The 21,145-nt window shown below is 41.1% G+C and overlaps 1 protein-coding gene across 12 annotated transcripts in view; it reads right to left on the bottom strand.

Moving 5' to 3' along the window:
* Window positions 1-8,940: 8,940 nt before the first annotated feature.
* LOC139452763 (5-hydroxytryptamine receptor 1F-like) overlaps window positions 8,941-21,145 on the bottom strand; it is a 194,866-nt gene continuing 182,661 nt past the window's right edge. For 11 of the 12 annotated variants that reach the window (XM_071234361.1, XM_071234363.1, XM_071234367.1 and 8 more), the window contains one exon: window positions 8,941-14,411. In XM_071234361.1, the coding sequence (XP_071090462.1) occupies window positions 11,874-13,274 (1,401 nt within the window). In that variant the 5' untranslated portion in view covers window positions 13,275-14,411 and the 3' untranslated portion in view covers window positions 8,941-11,873. Of the gene's footprint in view, window positions 14,412-14,536; window positions 14,606-21,145 lie in introns of those variants that run through there. The other variant, XM_071234372.1, reaches the window with a different exon arrangement.

A 21,145-nucleotide genomic window follows, 5' to 3' on the forward strand; every position in this document is an offset into this window, starting at 1 on the left:
GTGTTTCAAACTGCCAATCAGATTACAGCTTGTAAAACACGAACCAATCACAGTAGTTGATACATGAAATGACTGTTTATAGTACGTAATATTGGAACATTATTTAACAAAGTTAGATGAATTTCAAAAAAACGTGTGCAAAGTATGTTATATGAATAATTCATAGAAAAATAATTTATTAAGCAACCTTCATTTAATACTTTTCCCGAAGTAGAACAAAAGCCTTGTTATTGAGATTCAACTGTAGTATCGTGGACCTACTAAAATTGGGAATCTTGACCTGATAGATCTTCGACAAACACGGTGTTTTAAGTGATTAGTCTTGTTTATACAGAAGTAAAGACTCTTTCAAGATGCTATTGATATCTTGTAGTGTTTGAGGCCAAACTTGCTGCTGTTATCAATGGCATAGCTAAATACTTGTTTGTATTACGATCAATAAATACAGGATATCGCTAAGGAGATTGGGCACCATCACTATATCGCCAGGAATGTGTTTATTGAGGCGAATATACTCCACAACGTATGAATGAGTAAGAATAAACGTCGATTTTGGCAATATCCCGGATCAACCAAGAATATGCTGCACGCGTCAATCATGTGAAGAATCGAACCCGGATTTCTGACGTGACGTGTCGAGAATACATTTTTTTAAACCGTAACCATTGTTTAACGTGTGGGTTAAATTTAAATGGAAATAAACTCAGTTAAATATTAAGTTGACCTTTAGTATTTGGACCTGCGCAGTAGACAATAAATTACAGGTTTTTAAAGGGTGGGTGAGGTTTCATATAACTCTTATATCCGCGCAGGGAGAATCGAACTCCTCTGCGCAGTTGTCTGAAAATAACATTTGCTCCTCTTCATTTGGGTATCCTAGTACTGGCGATGAATTTCGAATGATGAAATCGGAAATATTCAACGATCAAACAAAATCGTGCATAGCTATATCCGGCTTTGTTATGGCATTTGAAAAAATATCGCGTTGGGATAAATGTTAAACCTCTGTCTATGAATCAGAAATTCAACAACCTGATATCGAATAAATCCTTTGCAATATTTATATTTTGAGGCAATCGAATGAACGAAGAAAGTAACCAGATTAGTTTTGGTCAAATACGGTTCAAAACAGTTTCATCTTGTGTGGCGCTAAACCCAAGTGGGTATTGTAGATGCTGGCTTTCGATGCAAATGTGTGGACTTTTTGTCCATGCATGTCCTGCATTTATGGTAACAAATACACAAGATTGGGACAAAATCAATCTAACAGTCATTACTTCTCTCCTCAAAGCGAGGCTAAGACGTGAGTTGGGTAGTAATTCTCGCGAGATGTGTAGCGAGCCCGGATACGGGAGTAATAAAATAGTTGTCGAACAAGCGAGTTCCCGGGCGAGGGGGCGGAGGTCACCATGATTTCAATGTTACGTTGACAGGAAGCGATACTATGCTATCAATCAGCTCAATCAAAAAATGTGTTTTAAACGCATATTTGAACACCGCGAAGAGGGTTGTATTTCACGTCACACACAATAATTGCCTTGGGGAGATATTGGAAAGTATCCAAACTAAACTACTTTTTTTATTACGAAATATCAATCGGATGACAAGACTTGGGTACTTTGTTGTTTCAGATGTGTATTGATACACAAAGGAAACCGATTATGAGTTAAAGAAACGCATCAACCGCTAGTCCTTGAACTTCCTTACAAGCTCTTATGGTCAAACGCCACATGCATTTCAAAATATATAGATTCTTGAGAATAAAGGTCTGAGCTAAAATAGAAATATAATTGAATGCCACATATTTATCACGACTGTCTACATTTGCAAATGCGTTACTTACCAATACGGAATTTGGAATATTTTGAAAAGTAGATTTTTAATATCTGTACTATGGGGCTTTTGGGAAGCCGAGTGGTTAAATCATTTGTTCGTCACGCCGAAGACCCGAGATCGATTCCTCAGATTGATAAAATGTGTGAAGCCCATTTCTGGTGTCCCCCGCCGTGATACTGTTGGAATATTGCTAAAAAGCGGCGTAAAACCATACTCACTCAATAATGGTATTACTTAGACAGATTTCAAGAAGGAGTTATCCGGATGTATTCTGAAGATAGTTTGATAAAAGGGATTCTACAGCCCTAGGCGTCCCCATTGCCGATGTTACTCTCAATATTAGGGAGAAAGGTCAAGAAACAGTGAGGTCAATACATTATCTGCCGAGTTGTTGTGAGTGAGTATGTGTTTTACTGTATTCAGTCGTAATATAAGTTTCCTGTTTAATTCTGACTGCCAAAGGGACACGGATAGTCCACGATAAGCTTTGTTGAACTAATCAGCTCTGTGTGTTTCTGCCAACCCGAGTAATAATCGGGAATATAAGGTAAGTAAGCATAACATATCTAGAGTTATTAAATGTTGCAAATGACGCAAGGTTTACGTTTTTTCGAGATAAATAAAGTTCAGATATCCCTGTTACATTCTGGTAGTGAAATCAATACAAAACGCACTTAATAGATGAAAATACCCATCTTTCACCAAGCTCTTACCAGTAAATAAATATTTCTTCTCAACATGTATATCCTTTCTAACGAGATTAGTTTGCCGTCTTTAGCAAATACAATACCACGAAGCCGGTAGATTGCGTGTTATCACATACAAGGTCTAGGTGCCATTTTGTAATGAACACGCGAGTTTCCCTCTTCTGTCGTGTACACGCGAGACACCCTAGCTCGTAATCCACTCAGATTATTTGCCATGGAAAACGATACGTTACGAACTCATATTGATGAAAACACCAGTTGATATAATTGACTGAACTCTACCGGAAGATAAGTGAATGCCTCTTATAGTTCATCACGTTACTGATGGTGTCGATTGCGCACATATACGCGATGAGCACGTCTGCAGTTACGCAGCGGTCGAACAAGATGGCAGCGTTATCCCTTGTGTAAGTTTGGTCTATATCCGACGTACTTTCGTGCTAACATTGGTATCATCTCACGCTGTAGACAAGCGTTAGAGTCTTCACCCTAACCCTGGAAACAAGCACCTGCCAAATAGGCCGAAAATAGCTCGCGACATTTAGATATCGCAGCGGTATTGTCAGAGCGGTGTATATAGCCATTGCACACTGGGTCTCTCAAATGAATTAAAACCATTCAGTGTTTATCCGAATGAAGATGAAACAATGAATTCAGACTTAATGAATTAAGGTCAACTTATGTTATAATATTAAACTCCGAGAAGTCTGTTGTACTTTGTCAAGCCATGACGTGATTAATGTCTAGTTTAACTTAATCAACACTTCGAGGAATAATACTATTGCGGAGGAAGAATACTAACAGTAAAACATCGTTTGTCTAGCTTTATGTGTCCGGTAACTCCCTTTCCGAATGCCATATTTGCGGAATATATTTGTCCAAAGTACCGTTATACAGAACTCCTAGTTTGGTTATTAATCCGAACGTTTGTCAATTAGTACGATTTCAATGGACCCGATCGTTCAGACAGAAGATGTTTCATTGTGTAATAAATCATGTATTTTGAAATGTCATTAACGATAATCATGCCATGCACACAGTTTTTTTGAAAGCTGATACACTTTCACAAGAATTAATTTTACGTTAATATTTTAGGGAACAAGGTAACCTATTCTTTATGATTAGGATCTGTACAGCCACTTCTCGTGGAAGAACAGTCAAGCCACGTATAACTGACTACCTGACATATCACGTCACCAAGCCACTCGCGGGGCACTGAGAATGTGCGAACGATTGCAATGAAGTAGTATAGATGTCAGAACCACAAAGTGTTACAACTCTTCTCACAGACTATGCAAAAGGAAAGTTTGACTTTGGCTTTGGCTCAAGGAGTTCCACGGTTATGCATCACGAATATTGCTTTGCAGGTTGTTAAAAAAACTCATTTACTACCGTTTTCAATATTCATGCATTATTTAAGTGTTTTTTTAAAAATAAAACCTGTTGAAAGCAATTAAAATAAAAAGAATTATGACGAATCGCGAGAGGAAATAAAAATATATATTTGAAATTGATTTATTTTCAATATTTCGACCTACCAACCTGAATTTTGGGGCAAATATCCGTAAACCTAATTTTGTTTAAAAGCCTGACCTTAGTGTCACACCATGAATTTAATCTCGAAGGATTATTAATGATCGCTTAGCCCTTTTATCGTTGCAAGGTCAATAACCAAACATGTTCAATGTACCCATTCAGCAGTTCAGATTTTGTGTTTTAATCGAAATACAATTATTCTGGAAAATAAGAACAATATGAGAACAGAGATTGGCGCCCTGCTCCTGGGAAGTGACAAGCAATTAACTCGGGGCCGAGGGATGAAGGTTCCTATAAATGACACACCTGAGAATACAGGTCACAGTCCATTGAGACAACTGAATGATAAACATCCATCTCAAATCCAGTGATTGAGCAAATCCATATCAATATTTATGCTTCATCATTGATAACGATCAACTGATGGGCAATGATTATGACGTCCCACAATTTAAGAGGATGACAAGATGGTCACGTGAGAATCATCAGCGCAAGCTACATTCCTGAGAACTAGAAAATACGGAGGAATCAATTAGTGTCCAAAAACGCAAGTCGGATCTCAAGGGCACGTCGTGTGTGTAAGGACTCTGACAATATACTCAACTAACCACATAACGGTCAATAATCCATGGTGATGCGCTAAAGAAAGATAAGTGGAGGTATTAGAGGAGGTCACGTTAATTCCTGCACGTCCAACACATTATACTGATAACTTATCTTATCATCAAAGAATTAATGTCTATTATAATAACGGTTATTAAATAACAAAGTACATCGATTGTCTGTAATTACCTACCTATTATCTACATTATTGGATTCATTTTGACGTTGGGAAACAATATATCTTCCTTACTTCCAAGGTTACACCTACTCTGTCTTTAATCTCAAGATAGTTTTGTGGGAAATTTCAATGGATATACACCTGTTGCCTCCATTTTCTTTATGCTTATGTTTGTATGGATACTTGATAACCATTATTAATCAAACTAAAAAAACAGCAATTGAGAAATAAATGCCAATTACAAAAGTTATTCCGCGAGTAGATCTCAGTGAGATGGTGTTTCGCGGCTTTTAGGGGGCGGTCGGGTAGCCTAGTGGTTAAAGCGTTTGCTCGTCACGCCGAAGACCCGGGTTCGATTCCCGACATGGATACAATGTGTGAAGCCCATTTCTGGTGTCCCCCGCCGTGATATTGATGGGATATCGCTAAAAGCAGCGCAAAACCATACTCACTCACTCACTCGCGGCTTTTAACAATATTTCGGCAATGTCACGGCAGTGAACAGGAAGGGCTTCACGCATTATACTCACATAGGAATCAAACTCGAGGTTTCGGTATGGCGAGCCAACGCTTTAACCACTAAGACTACCCTGAGTGCTGTCAGTGAGTGAGTTTGATTTAACGCCGCTTTTAACAGTATTCCAGTTATATCACGGACTGCCAACTTAATGTGGGATGAAAGCCCGAAGTGATGCAGGTCTCAGACGTTTACCACTTCGGTGAAACCCACGGACACGGGTATGGTGCTGACAAACCTAGAAACATAATCGGGGCGAACCGGGATTCGAACCCACAGTCATAGGTTTCTGGCGTGCCCAAGGGACTCAACTCTGCACAGCGAATCGCAGCGCCTTAGACGACTGGGTCACCCGTGTCCGCCTGAGTGGTGTCAGATCAAAGGTTTGCGTTACGTATTGAAATAAAGACGATTGACTTTAACAAACACTAACATGGACCGACTGCTTCTGTTACCACGTAATCAGACACAGTAGTACCAAAAGGGACATGGTGGGCAAGGCCGTAATTGCAGTTGCCTCCCTTTAACTGTGCAAGGATCTGAGGTTCGAATACCAAATTATATTTCTATAACGGTAGACGTTCCTCTTCATGGTTACACTATATCCATAGAAACCGTGTTATAACTGAATTTTCTAAATTTAATTTTGAGTGTAACTTAAAGAGAGCTAGAAACGCTCACCCTAAGGATCAATAAAGGCACAAGAAGAAAGGGTCACGTGACGTTACATGTGACATACGGAACAAAATGGCGTCTCACGGAATGGACATTGGAAACGTGAACAACGTTATGCCTGGAATACGACAGTGGGTGTCATATTACCACAAACTACCCAGGGCGTCATGGTGACGTCGATGACGTCCATGTTATTGTTTTATATAAAGAGATTTAACGGGGGCATGCGTAATCAAATTTAGCAAAGACGACTGATGATGTTGCCATGAAATACTGTGAACTGTGAACTCACTGAATATCATGGCAGGTCAGTAGCGTTGGCTTAAGGGTTACCTGCCATCGAACGATGATTATATAACTTAAGGTAATTATTAAATAATGAGCGTGAGTAATGGTAGAGTCGTTCAGAAGAAATAGATAACAGGACGAATATAATGGGGCGATTAGGTGGCGTGATCCCTAATTGAGACTTGATAATATCTGTAACTGAGACATGGTAATTAAATGGGTATTCCTCACTCCACATTACATAAACAGGGATCTAATTGATCTGCAATATTAGTTTTATGTGACGAGAACACTTGATTCGAATTGGCATTCACGCGATTGGTGGTTTCTTTGTCTAGGAAAAAGAAATTCATGGATAAACAGTGAAACCTCATTAACTCGAACTGCTTTAACTCAATACTTCGTTTAAGACGATGTAACAAGGCCCCGGAATAATCCTATCTAGAGTAAGATATCAGCAATCGCTTGTCCCGAACTTCGGATAAGCCGACATATATTTTCAATGTTATGAAGCATTTCGAGTTAGTGAGCTTTAACTGTGCATAAATACCGTTGTATGACTTTCAAACACGTATTATTCTCGAGCATATGACAAACAATTCCGTATCAATCTCCACCAATGTTCTATTTTCAGTAGACCAGCTTTCTAGGTCAATTTCTTTTCGTAAAGATCTCAAATTTCATGTCTGATGTAACATCGACCAGTACATGACATTCATCTATCTCATCGTAGTGAATGATTATAGTATTTATTTTTGAATATAGCCAATACTTGATTAACTTAGCTGTGCACCACAGGTAATTAATGCATAATTAAGATTCAATAGTCTGTTTTAAAATTACAATTCCCGTTACTAATTATCAGACCAGGAGGTTAAAGGTTGTAAAAGTAAACAAAAATAGAGAGGTAGATAGACAGAAGGAATAAAACACAAATGATTGAAAATAATTTTTCACATTAAGAATATAACTATGATTCACAAGACCAACTAATTGTACTTACCATGAACACAATAACAAAGAACGGTGTGTTTGTTTAAACAATATATTCATTTATAAATTTAAACAGAGTAACAAACGTGAAGCCAAAAATATTTCTGTTATCAAAATAGACTCAAACATAAATTTGGTATAACTATAATATAAACATAACATTATTCTATATGATACCGAATCAAGTGTTCTCGGGGTAAGGGTCGTGTTTTACAGTATTCATGGGAAGTGTACACTGTATACATGACTATAAGAACAGTTTCTCCTGCATGCTAATACCTTAAGCTTTGTGCTTCTGAAACAGAGATAATATTCAAATTGACTACTCGATCAGTGATTGGTTAGTTCATAGATTTCTGGCACGGTGATTGGTCAGTTCACGAAGACTTCGAAAACATCTGGTGATTGGCAAAGAGTTACATACTAACGAAATGTTCACGGATATAATTCTGTCAATTGGTGGACAGTGGTCAGAAATGTCGGACGGCTGGACAATTCAGATGATTTATGATACAGGGATGACATGCACACAGTCAGATGAAGATAAACGATAGTCAATCTGAACACATACTACTCGATAAAATGTGTGTTTCACATGATTGTTCAGACACACTAATGTTACTAGTAATACTGCATGTTTATTGGATACGATTCACGCGACACAATAACCATCAAGTAGTCATACAATCACCTTGTTCAGTTCACCCTTTCTAAAATGGATACTTCACGACATGTTCGTCTCCAGTCGTACATTGTAATAAGTGCTCTATGAGGAATTGACACGTTGTCTCCGTGTAATTAGTCTAATCAGCAACTGCTAGATTGATATAGGCACTAAAATTAAAGTTAGCAGTGGGTTTTGAATGACTGGAATCCAAATTGCCAGGACTGCCAATTGGCTTGAGCGTAGTGTCCCTTTAAATCACATTTACCGTTAACTATTAAATACCAATCTGTTTATGAGATGCAGCGAGCAAGCAAGAACAGCTGTAGCATTTCCTAACACCATAATGACCTAACTGTTTACTATAAATAACCCTGGAAAAATGATAAACAGTTAATGCGTGCATAGGGCACCAATAATGAAGCAACGCGGAGCCTAACTTATCATGCCCTCGACACTTACACGCGTAATGACATCACTATTTGTCGACTTTTACAAATTGAGGATTTCACCTACAAGCATGCCATGCCTCATAGAAATCATAACGTCAGCCAATTGCTCGGATAAAATAAATATTGCAACCTGTATCGATGTTGATGCTACCATGGAACTAAATAAACTTCGTCCTTTGGGTGATCTATAAATTGATGCTAAGCAAAAGTGAGTGAGTTGGATTTAACGCCGCTTTGAACATTATTCCAGTTATATCACGGAGTGTCAGCTTAATGTGGGAGGAAAGCCCGAAGTGATGCAGGTGTCAGACGGTTACCACTTCGGTGAAACCTAGAGTACGGGTGTGGTGCTGACAAACCTAGAAACATAATCGGGGCGAACCGGGATTCGAACCCACGATCACTGACGTGCCCATGGGACGCTACGCTGCACAGCAAATTACGGCGCCTTAGACGACTGGACCACCCGTCAACCCCCCCCCCCCCCCCCTCCCCTTTCCAAGTTATAGCTGTAATTGGAATGGACATGTACGGTGCATTACAGCTTTAATTCGATTTTAATCTTGGATTCGATCTCGAGACCAGCGAATCCATGTGCGACTAAGGGACGTAACTTTACACAGCCTAAATTTGAATTGACTTTTTATTAATACGCTTTAGACAGAGCTACATAATACAGTACTGTTTGGAGATACTGTTGGTTATGAAATACTCATTGACATCTTTATTAGTAATGCACTTGAAAGATCGATGCGTTTACCATTGTTTCCTGCATGCTGATTCTCCTCGAATGAAACGTGTTTTCGTTAATACCTACATCGTGACACGAATACCAGAAGAAATATCACTTGTTTCGAGACAGCTACTGCTGTAATGCTATCTTCCTTGTGTTCATTGAAACGTGAAGATTTAGCTATACATAATTTCGACAACAACCTGGAGAGTACTAGGTCGCGAGATCATATTTACCAGGAGACGAAATAATGGTTATTGCTGTTCTCCGTGTCCTCAACAGGCTTCTGTCACTCTGTCACCTTGGTACTAAGGTCAGATTACTCATTTCAAGGGAGGCTACAATATTAATCAATGCACCTGGTATAGTCGATAACCATCTTACACCACACGTGGTCGTCCAATACGGCCCTCAACATGTCACGGTGAATGCCACCGACACCATTCCTCTTGATTTACACGCAAACTACCTTGCACTATTTGTGAACACCTAATGACTCTTGACAATATGATGCACACGAACCGATATTGTCCAACCGTCCGCGAAGTAACACACATTCTCAGCAATGTCAGTAGTTCAACACAATGTAAGACAATGTTCTAACATATACATCGTTAGTTCGTTCAGCTTACATAATACATTGTATTGCAAACACGTGGCACAGGGGTCGTCGCTTAGGACAGAGACCACTGAAGTGGGCAGCAGTACATGACTCACTGGAAGATCTGGGGAGGGAGGGGTGGGGACGTGGGTGGGGACGTGGGTGGGGCTGCCTGCCGGTCGGGATGGAAGAAGTGGATCATTCTTACGGGAATAACCAGCAACAACACCTGTGTGTATATATGTACAACTGAAATTGCAGTTTCACATTTTCAAACGCTCTGCAATATGCAAATTTTTAACTAAACCTTCAAAGAAAAAAATCCAAATTTCATATGAACTTACAATCTACAAATTAGCGACTGCTCTTCTATGTATTGTAACTGCGGCCATGCAGGCCCAAATTTTGATTTTCGGCAGTCACTTCCGGAACGCCATGAATAATGAATGTTCTGTGAAGAAGACAAGATATGCACCACGTGTTGTTGTTTATCATACCCCTAGAAAGCACAAACATTTTAAAACCAATCTATTAGGCGTGGTTTGACATAGCCGTGCCACAACGTGCCCAATTTACTGCACGTTCTTTGAACGCCTGTTGCAACACGCCGGTACCGTTGTCTGTGCACATTACCTTAAGCAACAATCACCCTGAAAGCCAGTCTACCCTGCTTTGCACCTTGTCGGTAGATATCATGGCTTATCAACTGAGGTCACGTGGTGCGCACGCCCTCCTGTCTTGTACGACTGATGAATAAACATGTTTAATGTCGACGTACGCAAAACCACGGAAAGATGCCAAAATCCAGAGAATTGGAAAACGCCATTTTAACGTTTCCATTATTATCGCGTAATTCCTACCTTTAATTTCAATACTCTCTGATTCCTTAAGTTTTCTTTAATCATAAATTTCACATACGCGTCCAACCTCAACAACAGTCTACCATGGGGATCATCGATCTTATATATGGATAACGAATCAATAAATATACAATGAATATAGTAACGGTGTACATGTTTCGCTACCGTGTTTCCAGTGTTAGCCGTCATTGACATGGGCGTATTCAAGGTAAATTTGTTACCGATACCGAAACAAACAGCTGGTTGGTTTAAGTGTAATGGGATAAGGCATTATCTGCTTCATAGAATAACACATGTTTCTGTCAATGATAGTACTGCGTGAGGATACACGATCGGTGAAATCATCATTGTTTATGTCTAAACACGCATTCCATCCACCCCCATCCCGCATCTCTGCGTCTAATTCTGATCGTGGGATTTGCTTCCGAGGGCTATACACCATACGAACCAAGTTTGCACCATGTATACTTGGCAAGGTGCCAACTTATGCGACCTATGAAGATGCACCTGAACGACGACGCGATACGGGCATGTTACAACAGCAGGTCAACATGAGCATTGCAAGGACAATCGTTACAAAGCATTGAACAGAAGTTTCTAAACACAGCTTACTGTTTGAGACTAAGAGCAATTATACAGGCCAGGCAGATCGGCAGACGACACCGCAGTTTGGCGGGAAATGATGGGGGACCTACCCAGTGTGAAAGACCGAGCAGCTATATCATTCTAGTTCGTGTTTTAAGTGTCTTCAGTATGTCTGATCCCAGGCAGTAGGCGTGGCACACTGCCCAACGTATTACAGCCACGGTCGGGAACGCTCTCGCGCTCAGTGGTGCGTGGAGGTCCACAGTACCACGTCTTGTTTCTATTGACAACGGATATCTCCTCCAAAGCAGGAACAATACAACAACATAACTTCATTTTTACAAGGATTTGGAATCCTTCAATTTGGCAAGTGAGACGAAGAGTAACCACAGTGACGACGACGTGTTATGGAAGTGGCATCCGATCAATGTTATTCCATCCATTTGTAGTTTCAGCAGCCGTTGAGATCAGCCATTTAAAGTAATTCACAAATCACATTTGCTTGTTGATTCTCACTCTCTACCTGTACAGCCACGTGACGTCAGCTAGCGCTGAACATCACGTCACGTGATATCATATATCACATTTGCACGTGCAAACCACGTGGCGTTTAGGAAAATCCAATAACACATTATCACTGCATTACTATATCTTAGACTCCCCTTGGCTATTAGGCGATCCGTTCCCAATCTGAACCAAGGTTTGACCGTGGCTGTTGTAACGCACCATTGTCTCCGCTGGGGGTCTCAGACTGTCTTTCACAGCATGGTCGGCACCGTACTGCTCCACATAACTCTCGGAACGCATTCGAACGTTAATTCCACGACATCTACAACACAGTATTTCCTTAAAGGGAGTCCTAAATTCACGGTTGAATCTAGCATATATAACAGGATTCAAGAAGGAATTCGCGTAACCCAACCACATAAGTACTGAGACGATCCATCCTGGGATCTTGTCGAATTGTGGTCCATATACTTTGACACAAACGGCTTGCACAACAGCAAGTATGAAGAAGGGAAGCCAACATGCAGTAAAACAACCCATTATAATACCCAGTGTTTTGGTAGCTTTACGCTCCTTCGAAGTCGACATACGTTGTTTTGATGGTATTATTGACTTGATTGTGAATCGACGACGCTTAATGGAGTTCTTCTTTAAAAGGTTTTCTTTTGTGGTGTCATCCTCTGACGACAGTAAGTTCGAATCTTTGATTGAGCCATTGGGTAAAATGTGGCTGTCACCACTGTCCCTCGATGGCCGGCCCACTTGGAACTCGGGTGGCCGGTCTATGTTGCCAATCTGTGACCTTTGCTCTGCCTTGGCGATCCGAGATGACACTCGCCAGATTTTATAATATACAACTATCATCACAGTTAGAGGCAAGTAGAAGGCACCCAGAGTTGCATAGATCTGATACCCTAGTTCGTTACTAATATAACATTCATAAGGACCCCTGAGGGCTTTCCAGCCGAAAATTGGGGGAATAGATATCAGAGCCGATGCCACCCACACAACAGCTATCATAATTCCCATACGTTTTGGCGTCCGTTTCATGGCATACTGTAGTGGTCTGGTGATGACGAAATACCGATCCACACTGATCATGCAGAGATTAAGTATAGATGCAGTACATAGTAACACATCTAGGGAAGTCCACATGTCACAGACAGATTCTCCAAGACGCCATTTGGTTCGAATCTCTTTGTAGAGCGAGAGGGGCATGACGAGGATTGCTACCAAAAGGTCTGCCGTCGCCAGGGACACAATGAGCAGGTTTGAGGGTGTTTGTAGACGCTTCACAATGCCTACAGCAATACACACGAGTGAGTTGCCAATCACGGTGCCGACGATCATGCAACTCAAGATGAGGGAAATAACCACTTGCAGCCACACCTCGTAACTGGATTCCTTGGTCAGCGTCTCTACGGTCGTCGTCGTGATGTTGTCCACACTTGACGTTGAAGTGCTGTCGTTGTAATCGACTGTGGGAGAACCCAACGTGGACGCCATATCACTCACGACCCACGTGCGGGATGGGTACATGCGCGATCCAGAAATTCCATAAGTAAAAGAATATCAAACACAGGACTTCGCAAGTATGAATCCGAAGTAACAACACAAATTATCCAAGAATTTTTCACACCTTGTTATTGAGGAAACAGTCGACTCGGTGTTGAAGACTAACACCCTGGGCACGACGTGTACTGGAGTTTAAAACACTTTTATCACAGCGCTAGCTTCTCGTCACAGTTTCCACTTTCTCAAATCTGTCAAAGGTGACTGTTGAATCAGTCGTCGTGGTGTTGGTGTAGAGGCTGCTGTGGCTGCGAGAGACGTCACTAACGCCAACGAGCCCCCGTCCCTCCCGACCTGTCTCCCCACAGGCTCACCACCAGTTACTACCGTGTGTTCATCGGAGTCTCCAGGAATCGATAGAACTGTAGCCTGTTCAATACTCCGACGGCTACCTCCATCCTTCTGTTCGCTCTCTCCGGTACTCCACGCAGACGGACCAGCTACCACACTTGCAGGTATCACAGCCAACAACAGAGGTACAGATTCTCCGCCTGACCAAGTCACAACTGTAGACCCACCTGTAACGATGGTTCACCGGCCAACATACGGTCCAGACCGCATCCCACGCATTTGTCACATCCTACACTCCAAGAAGCACTCGCGTATCAAACCACTCGACTTGGAAAAAAATCACAACTTGAGCCGTGGAACGATAGTATGACTTAACTTGGCGTTCATGTACCAACAGGCTTATCGGCACAAGCGATCTAACGAAGGTATTCAACTCAAAATCCGTGTTTTGTCAGCCAGTACATAGATTAGCAACACCGAGGAGTGGATGAAAAGCGGGTTATCCCAGTCTGCTAACTCTCGTTCAAGCTTATATCCCAGATTAGGGTAGGGACTACTGGTTACTCAACCTAACTTGCTTATTTTCATCCGTGTTGAGTAAGTCCTGTGTGGAAGTTCATCTCGGTGAATGACGAGCTGGCTGATTGTGTTTCTGCGCCCGTTTCAACACTAGGTGATGGTCCAGGCAGTACTGGAACTTCACAACTTTCCCAGCCAGTATCCACTACCTCACAGCTGTAGTCGTATTCCCGACTTATTAGCACCAAATTGGCTCCTGTTATCCCGATCTCATCCGGCCACTACACCGTGTCACTGAAAAAGAAAATCAAAGCGTTAAATCTGTTTCACAGCGCTGTGACCACTATTTATAAGGCGAGGTCTCGGACAGGCCACTAAGCTATGAATGTAAGTACAGTGTTAGCTCTCTGAGATTATACCTGTAATTGAGAAAAATGTCCCGTCTTCCCTATACTAATTCACCGTGCGGCTACATTCAGACTTCTCCGCTTAGGTAGTGAAATATTCTGTTCTTTAACCTTCAAATGGGCAGGGTGATAAACACTTTTCAACAGCGTGAGCACTAATAGAGGGTGGCGGTATTGAGAGGGTTGTGACGGTGTGTCATTGAGGTATAGCAATATTACACTAGTGAACGCGGTTTCGTTACCGGGGAGGAAATGGCTTCAAAGCAAAGACTGTGACTCTCACGGCTAGCTGTATTGTTGGCCATTGGGACGCTCTTCTGTTGAACGGTCCCCAAATACACACGCGCTGAGCCCACGCCGGTATTTCGGTCTGGGGACTAACAAGTTAACGCTTGCAAGGTAGAAAAAAAAAACCCACACTTATTCCACAACATCGGCATTTAAAATTCATGAGGGTTCGTCGGCCAGGAGCATTCGTACCCATTTTATAGAGGGTGTGTCTGGCATTACACATTCTACTAAGACTGGAATCTTGGTATGTAAACATACTCAACAGTGCCTAAATATATGAAGTGTGATATTCACACACAACATATGAACAAATATAAGACGTATATTTTAATTACACACATGGCAAAGCCAAACAGATCCCTAAAAAGGTAATTAATTCGGGAACAGACATAAAGGCATTTTAAGTGCGGTATTGATCACTGATAAATGTTAGCGGCGTGATAATGAGTGCAAGATACCTCGGAATATAGATTTCAAAACTCCACAGCCACATTCCTAAATGTGATGTGTTCTCTCTCTACTGTATAGGGAATTAAGGGACTGCAAATTGGACGTCGTGATGGTCGGTACTGAGGGGCGATGTCTCTTTCATTATTGGTAAAATGTCAAAGGCATTGTTGGATTGTGCGTAAAAAGCAATTTCTTGAGATAATGTTTTTTAAAAAATCTTCCGTGGTGTGGGTCGTTGTGTACACTTCGTGTTTATATTCATACTACACCTAAAATTGTTTCAACATATGTTACATTTATCAAAACACAACGCTGAATGTTCTGCATGTGTCATTCCTGATATCACTAAAACATGTTAGAGAACGTATTCAGCGCTCTGTTATGATTAATGTATATGCAGAGAGGTTTCCTTTGTCATATTATATTATGATAATGTATTCAGCGCTGTGGTTTGAATTACATTTTAAGAGATATATTTTTAATTGGAAAACATTCAGCGCTGTGGTTTGTGTTTGTGTTTCAATTTAATTAAATCCAACAGTATACAAATTGAAACACAAACCACAGCGCTGAATACATTATAACACTATAATATGACAAATATTTTTCCATTTACTCTGATCACTGGACTATTCTTAATACGTTTGTTCACAACTGCAATATTACAGCTGATCAGGGACAGGATGGATGGAAAGCTGCTTGTTCAAGCTGCCATGATTTTTTTATTCAGTTCCGTATGACTATAGGGGAAGGGATATTTTCAACATAAACACCATGAAAGACGAGATTCTGAAATGCCAGCGAAATGAAACTTTGATTAAATAAATTCTTCACATAATACCTAGCCCTAATGTCCTGCAAGGGAGTATTGATTTCGTTATTATGACTTCTGGAAACAATACTAGGAACCATATTTCGTAAGATTCTTGACATTATCACATTCTAAAGAAGAAAGTAACTTTAAAGATCCCGAATAAATGAAACATGGTTAAGTAAACAAGACTATTGTGACATATTCTCAACTAAATCACTGTGAGTGAGTATTGTTTTACGCCGCTTTTAGCAATATTCAAGCAATATCACGGCGGTTTTACCACTGTGGCAGAGTGTGAAACAATATATAGTCCTGTAGCCTAAAACAGACTGAATGCTCCCAAACATTCAGCACAGGCGTTTGACAACAAGCAAAATCTCTGTTGAACTTAAAAACGAATGCAAAATACATACATAAAGTATTGCTGGATTTAATAAACTTGAATAATTAAATAAAGTGATTTCCCAATATGGAAATAATACAGTATAAGTGGTTCATGAGAGTGCAGAAAGGGAATACTCTGTTCCTTAAATACAAATGAACCCATTTGAGTAATTATATAATGGCCATAGTATGGTTACAAAAAGTCGGTATGTTCCGAATGCTGACCACAGCCCTTGCCTACCTGAAGATCCATGTAATCAGCTGTACCGGTCATCGCGTGGTAGGCCTCAAGTGCCAAGGATAGAGTTTCCTGCTAATAGGCCAACTAATTGTGTGAGATTGGCTGTAATAGTGTAAATGGAGTTATTGTGTATTTCCCCATATTTTACCCATGTACCTATCAGGGAATGACCCGGGCTTGTAATCCCGACTAGGAGGCATCGCTCAATGGCCAGGCCCTGCGGTGAGCTGCATCGTCTCAGCGCGCCATTCCTCTCAAAGATACGCCCCTACAACGCAAGATCTCCCATTGTGGGCTCTGTAGCGAAAAGTACAGAAATCGATTGAAGAAGGGAGCAAGATGAATTCGTCGATATCTTTTATCCCTAGTATTAAAATCAATATATTGAAGATGGTAACCACGTGATTTCCCAGGAATCAATGCGGTAGTTTGATATCGGAAGAAGATGCTTAGATTTGAATTAGTTACGAAGGTTGAAGGCAAGAGGTCGTACACAGATTTCAGATAAGATGAATTCGTAATTATTAAAATGACGAGCTTAGTGGTTGTCTTGTCCTATTTCCATGTGCGTCTAGACGACTGGAAGCCACTGCTGTGTAAGAATGCCTATATGCATCAATTATCCACACGGGGCGGTCGAATGGAATTGGATTTAACATGGCCATATTGAGAGGTGAAACTCCACAAGACTAGGTTTTTCTACGCTAACAAATCCTATTGCTGGTGCATATACAAGCACTGCATCGATTTATTCGCTTGCTTCATACATAAATCGCTCTGAATATGTATCACGCAGATGGTACAATTAAATCTGGGCATGTTACACTGGAACCCGGGGTTATCGGAGATTTCCTATTGCATTGTATTACAATCTGTCGCTCAAAGCTTTGTTGCATTGCACTTGGTGGAAGTGGCTTGAACATTCAAAGTCTTTGTGAAAACAGTACGCAAAATCATACACAATGTCATACATAACCTAAACATGGAAATTAATAAATAATATCGTAAGTAAACAAGTACAGACATATTTTCCGAGGCCACTGAAGTACATTTTCTATACATTCGTTAATTACCAATTTGATAGAAATTAAAAACATTCTTGTTATCGATGATAAAGGTTATTGCACTGAAATGAAAGTCGTTAGTGCTAGACACTTGTTTCATTAATTGGTGCAATTTAACACGTCCAATTATTGTCTTATTGCTGTTTGATGAGCGAATCTGATAACACTACGCACTTTGTGGCCATAATATTGAGCACCGAAGTCCCGGGCGAGTTTAGTTAGATGGTAAATGAATTGTACTCCAGAAAGTATCAGCGTTCTCCGATTGCACGATGTTAACGCATAGCGAACTCGGTAACCTTGGGCATGGAAGCACAGCCTCCCAGGGTCAGGAAGTATCTTCCCCTCCCTCAGCTACAAACACATACAGATATATAATCCTTCCGCTGAGAAATAGTCCTGAGCGCTTTACCACACTTGCGTGGAGAACAAGGCCCTGGCTGTTGATGTGTATGAATACAAGAGTGAGCGGCAGTGTAGTCGAAAATAAATCTTTTTGAAAGCATAAATAAGTGACTATACTGTTGAAGTACGATGATTAATGACAGTCTTGTCTTTCTTGCTGTCGACGTGCTCTCTCCATCTTCACGATTAACTACCTTGTATTGTATGTACAAAGTGTATGCTATACCACACGGACAACACTGTTGTTGGGTGGTGTCGTGGTTCAAGGGTTCGCTCGGTGAACCGAAATCACTGGTTCGTTTCCCCAGAAAGGTACATATTGTCAAATCCACCCTTAGTTTCCTCCATTGTTATAAAGGTGGAACATTGCAAGAAGCGGCGTAAAGCAACATTCACACAATGGTCAGCCATGGGTTCGGTTGTTGCTGTTTGTTTTTTGTTTAACGCCACACTCAGCAATATTCCCGCTATTACCGGCGTTCTGTAAATAATCGGGTCTGGACCGGATAATCCAGTGATTGACATCATGAGCATCGATCCACGCAGTTGGGGTACGATGACATGCATCAACCAAGTCAGCGTGTCTGACCATCTGATCCGGTTTGTCGCCTCTTACGACAAGCATAGTCACCTTTTACGGCAAGCATGGGTTGCTGATGACCTATTCTACCCCGGCTGTTCATGGGCTCGGAATATACTACACGTTATGTAAAAGACGTTGGGGAAAAAACGATACACAGAAAGAAAGCGGATGTCTGTTGTGATCTTTACTCTGAAAATTCATGAGGAGTTGGAATATAAATTTGGAACAATACTCTTTTTTATCATATTACAAGAACTATGGCAAAAGAACATGCCCTAGATATTGTTTTGCATGGCTTGTTTGTTTGTTGTTTAACGCCGCACTCCATCTACATGACGGTGATCTTTGAACAATAGAGTCTGGTTCAGACAATCCAGTGACTGATATCATGAGCATCGAGCTACGCAATCAACCAAGTCAGCGAACCTGACCATCCGATCCCGTTAGTTGCCTCTTACGACAAGCTTGGGTTGCTGGAGATCAGTTCTAACCTGGGCCTTCACGGGTATAGTATAGCACGGTCCAGTTCATGGTTATGCAAACAAGGTTACAGAGACACATTGATTTTGATGCCAGGATGGAACCCGATACGCTGTCTCATTAAACTGAGAAAACAGTTTCTCTGTGAATATAACTTACTATATGAATGAATATGGTTTTACGCCGCATCAAGCAATATTCCAGCAATATCAAGGCAGGAGCATCAGAGAGATTAGAGGCGGGCTTCAACTATTGAGTCATTTTGAGAATCTAACCTGGACTATCGACATGACGAGCGAACGCTTTAACCACTAGGCTACCCCCTCCTCTGTAACTATGGATGGCGACATATCCGGCAGTCCTCCTTATACTAGGCATATGAAATACTATGCTGAATCAAATGCTATTTAACTTTTCAGGTCAGTTAATTTGAAACTGTAACGAGAGTACGAAGTGTACTCTACATAAATCATAATTATCTTTGTTATGGGAAATATATTATGGTATTATTAACTCTGTCTCGCTAAGCGGCATATGGTGGCTGATGTTGAAAAACATAACCGATTTTGTTTTTGGGGATATTTTTTCGCCCCCTTGGACAAACGCTCTATCCAGAAGTCGGAGCGGTTTTTCCCTAACTCAAACACGTAATGCACTTTACTTTTCAAAACACTCGGCATGGCGTTTCTGCATGCTATTCTACAAGACGTAAACGGCGTCATGGAATATAGCCGACAAGAAAATTACTCTTGCCATTAAGTTAGCATTCACAGGAGGTTTATTCATATAACGTAAGGATAATGAAATATCTGCAAGTGGTCAGACAGACAGTCAATCGATCAGTTTTATTCATTGACAGACGTAACCCTAGAGTGACAGATACGGTGTTTGATATACACGTATTGGAGCATCAGACAGTATATCTGATATCATGTATGAACAGGCAAATATACGTCGGGACGAGGGGAAGAGGGGGGGGGGGGGGGGGGGGGGGGGTGCATTTAAATAAGATCGCAGATTCCACATCCAGCAACGGTAACGGACGATATATATAAACTAGGGCACAGTCAACATATCCTTAAGAGGCCAAAGAACCATATTTCTGAATGGTCAAAGATTGGAAAGGCGACGAGAAAGATATATATTGAAATGAGGTCGCAGACGACATATCCGAAAAAGATTGCAGACGACTTATTCAAAGTTGGTCGCAGAAGACGTGTATGAAAGTAGAAGTGAGAAAGTGCAGGACCACTGCCTCAAGCAGGTAATGCGTCGTCGTGAGAGTGGGTGTAGTCGAGGGAGGCGGTGTTGCCGGGGGAGTGGATGTGGTGTGATATATTGACCAGACAGGACGAGTAGAGAGTATTAACTGATAACAACGGATTTGGGGAGGAAGAGAGGTGGGCAAGATTCACCAGGGCGATGAGCTATTCTGATGCAATACATTCACGGATAGGAAGGCGTTACCTCCAATAACCCATCGCCGGCAGCTCCAGGGATAGACTGAGATATATGTGTCTACCGCGACATGGACGGTAGATAAAAACTGTTTTGTTTCTCGTCTGCGTCAAGACCTAGCCAATATACTTTTTTTTCGTAAAGAACAGGTTAATTAAAGGCGCGTGGCCCCTTTGATAAAAAACAAAACCATATATATATATGTGTGTGTGTGTGTGTGTATGTATGGCAACTTCAGATGAGTTCATTATATCGATTCTTAAATCAAGTCCACAAACAGATTACGAATAAGAACGGGCTGATGGAGGTTGTGACGTGTTCCACCATCAGGATAGGTGCGTGAATAAAGTTTTACGTCGCTTTTAGAAACATCCATAATATAGAAGAGGAAACCAAAAATCAGTGTGCACATGTCGGGAATCAAACCCGGACATTGCCTGTGGCGAGCCAA

Source organism: Haliotis cracherodii, unplaced genomic scaffold, assembly GCF_022045235.1.
Source record: "Haliotis cracherodii isolate W230 unplaced genomic scaffold, xgHalCrac1.p SCAF_9, whole genome shotgun sequence".
NCBI lineage: Eukaryota > Metazoa > Mollusca > Gastropoda > Lepetellida > Haliotidae > Haliotis > Haliotis cracherodii.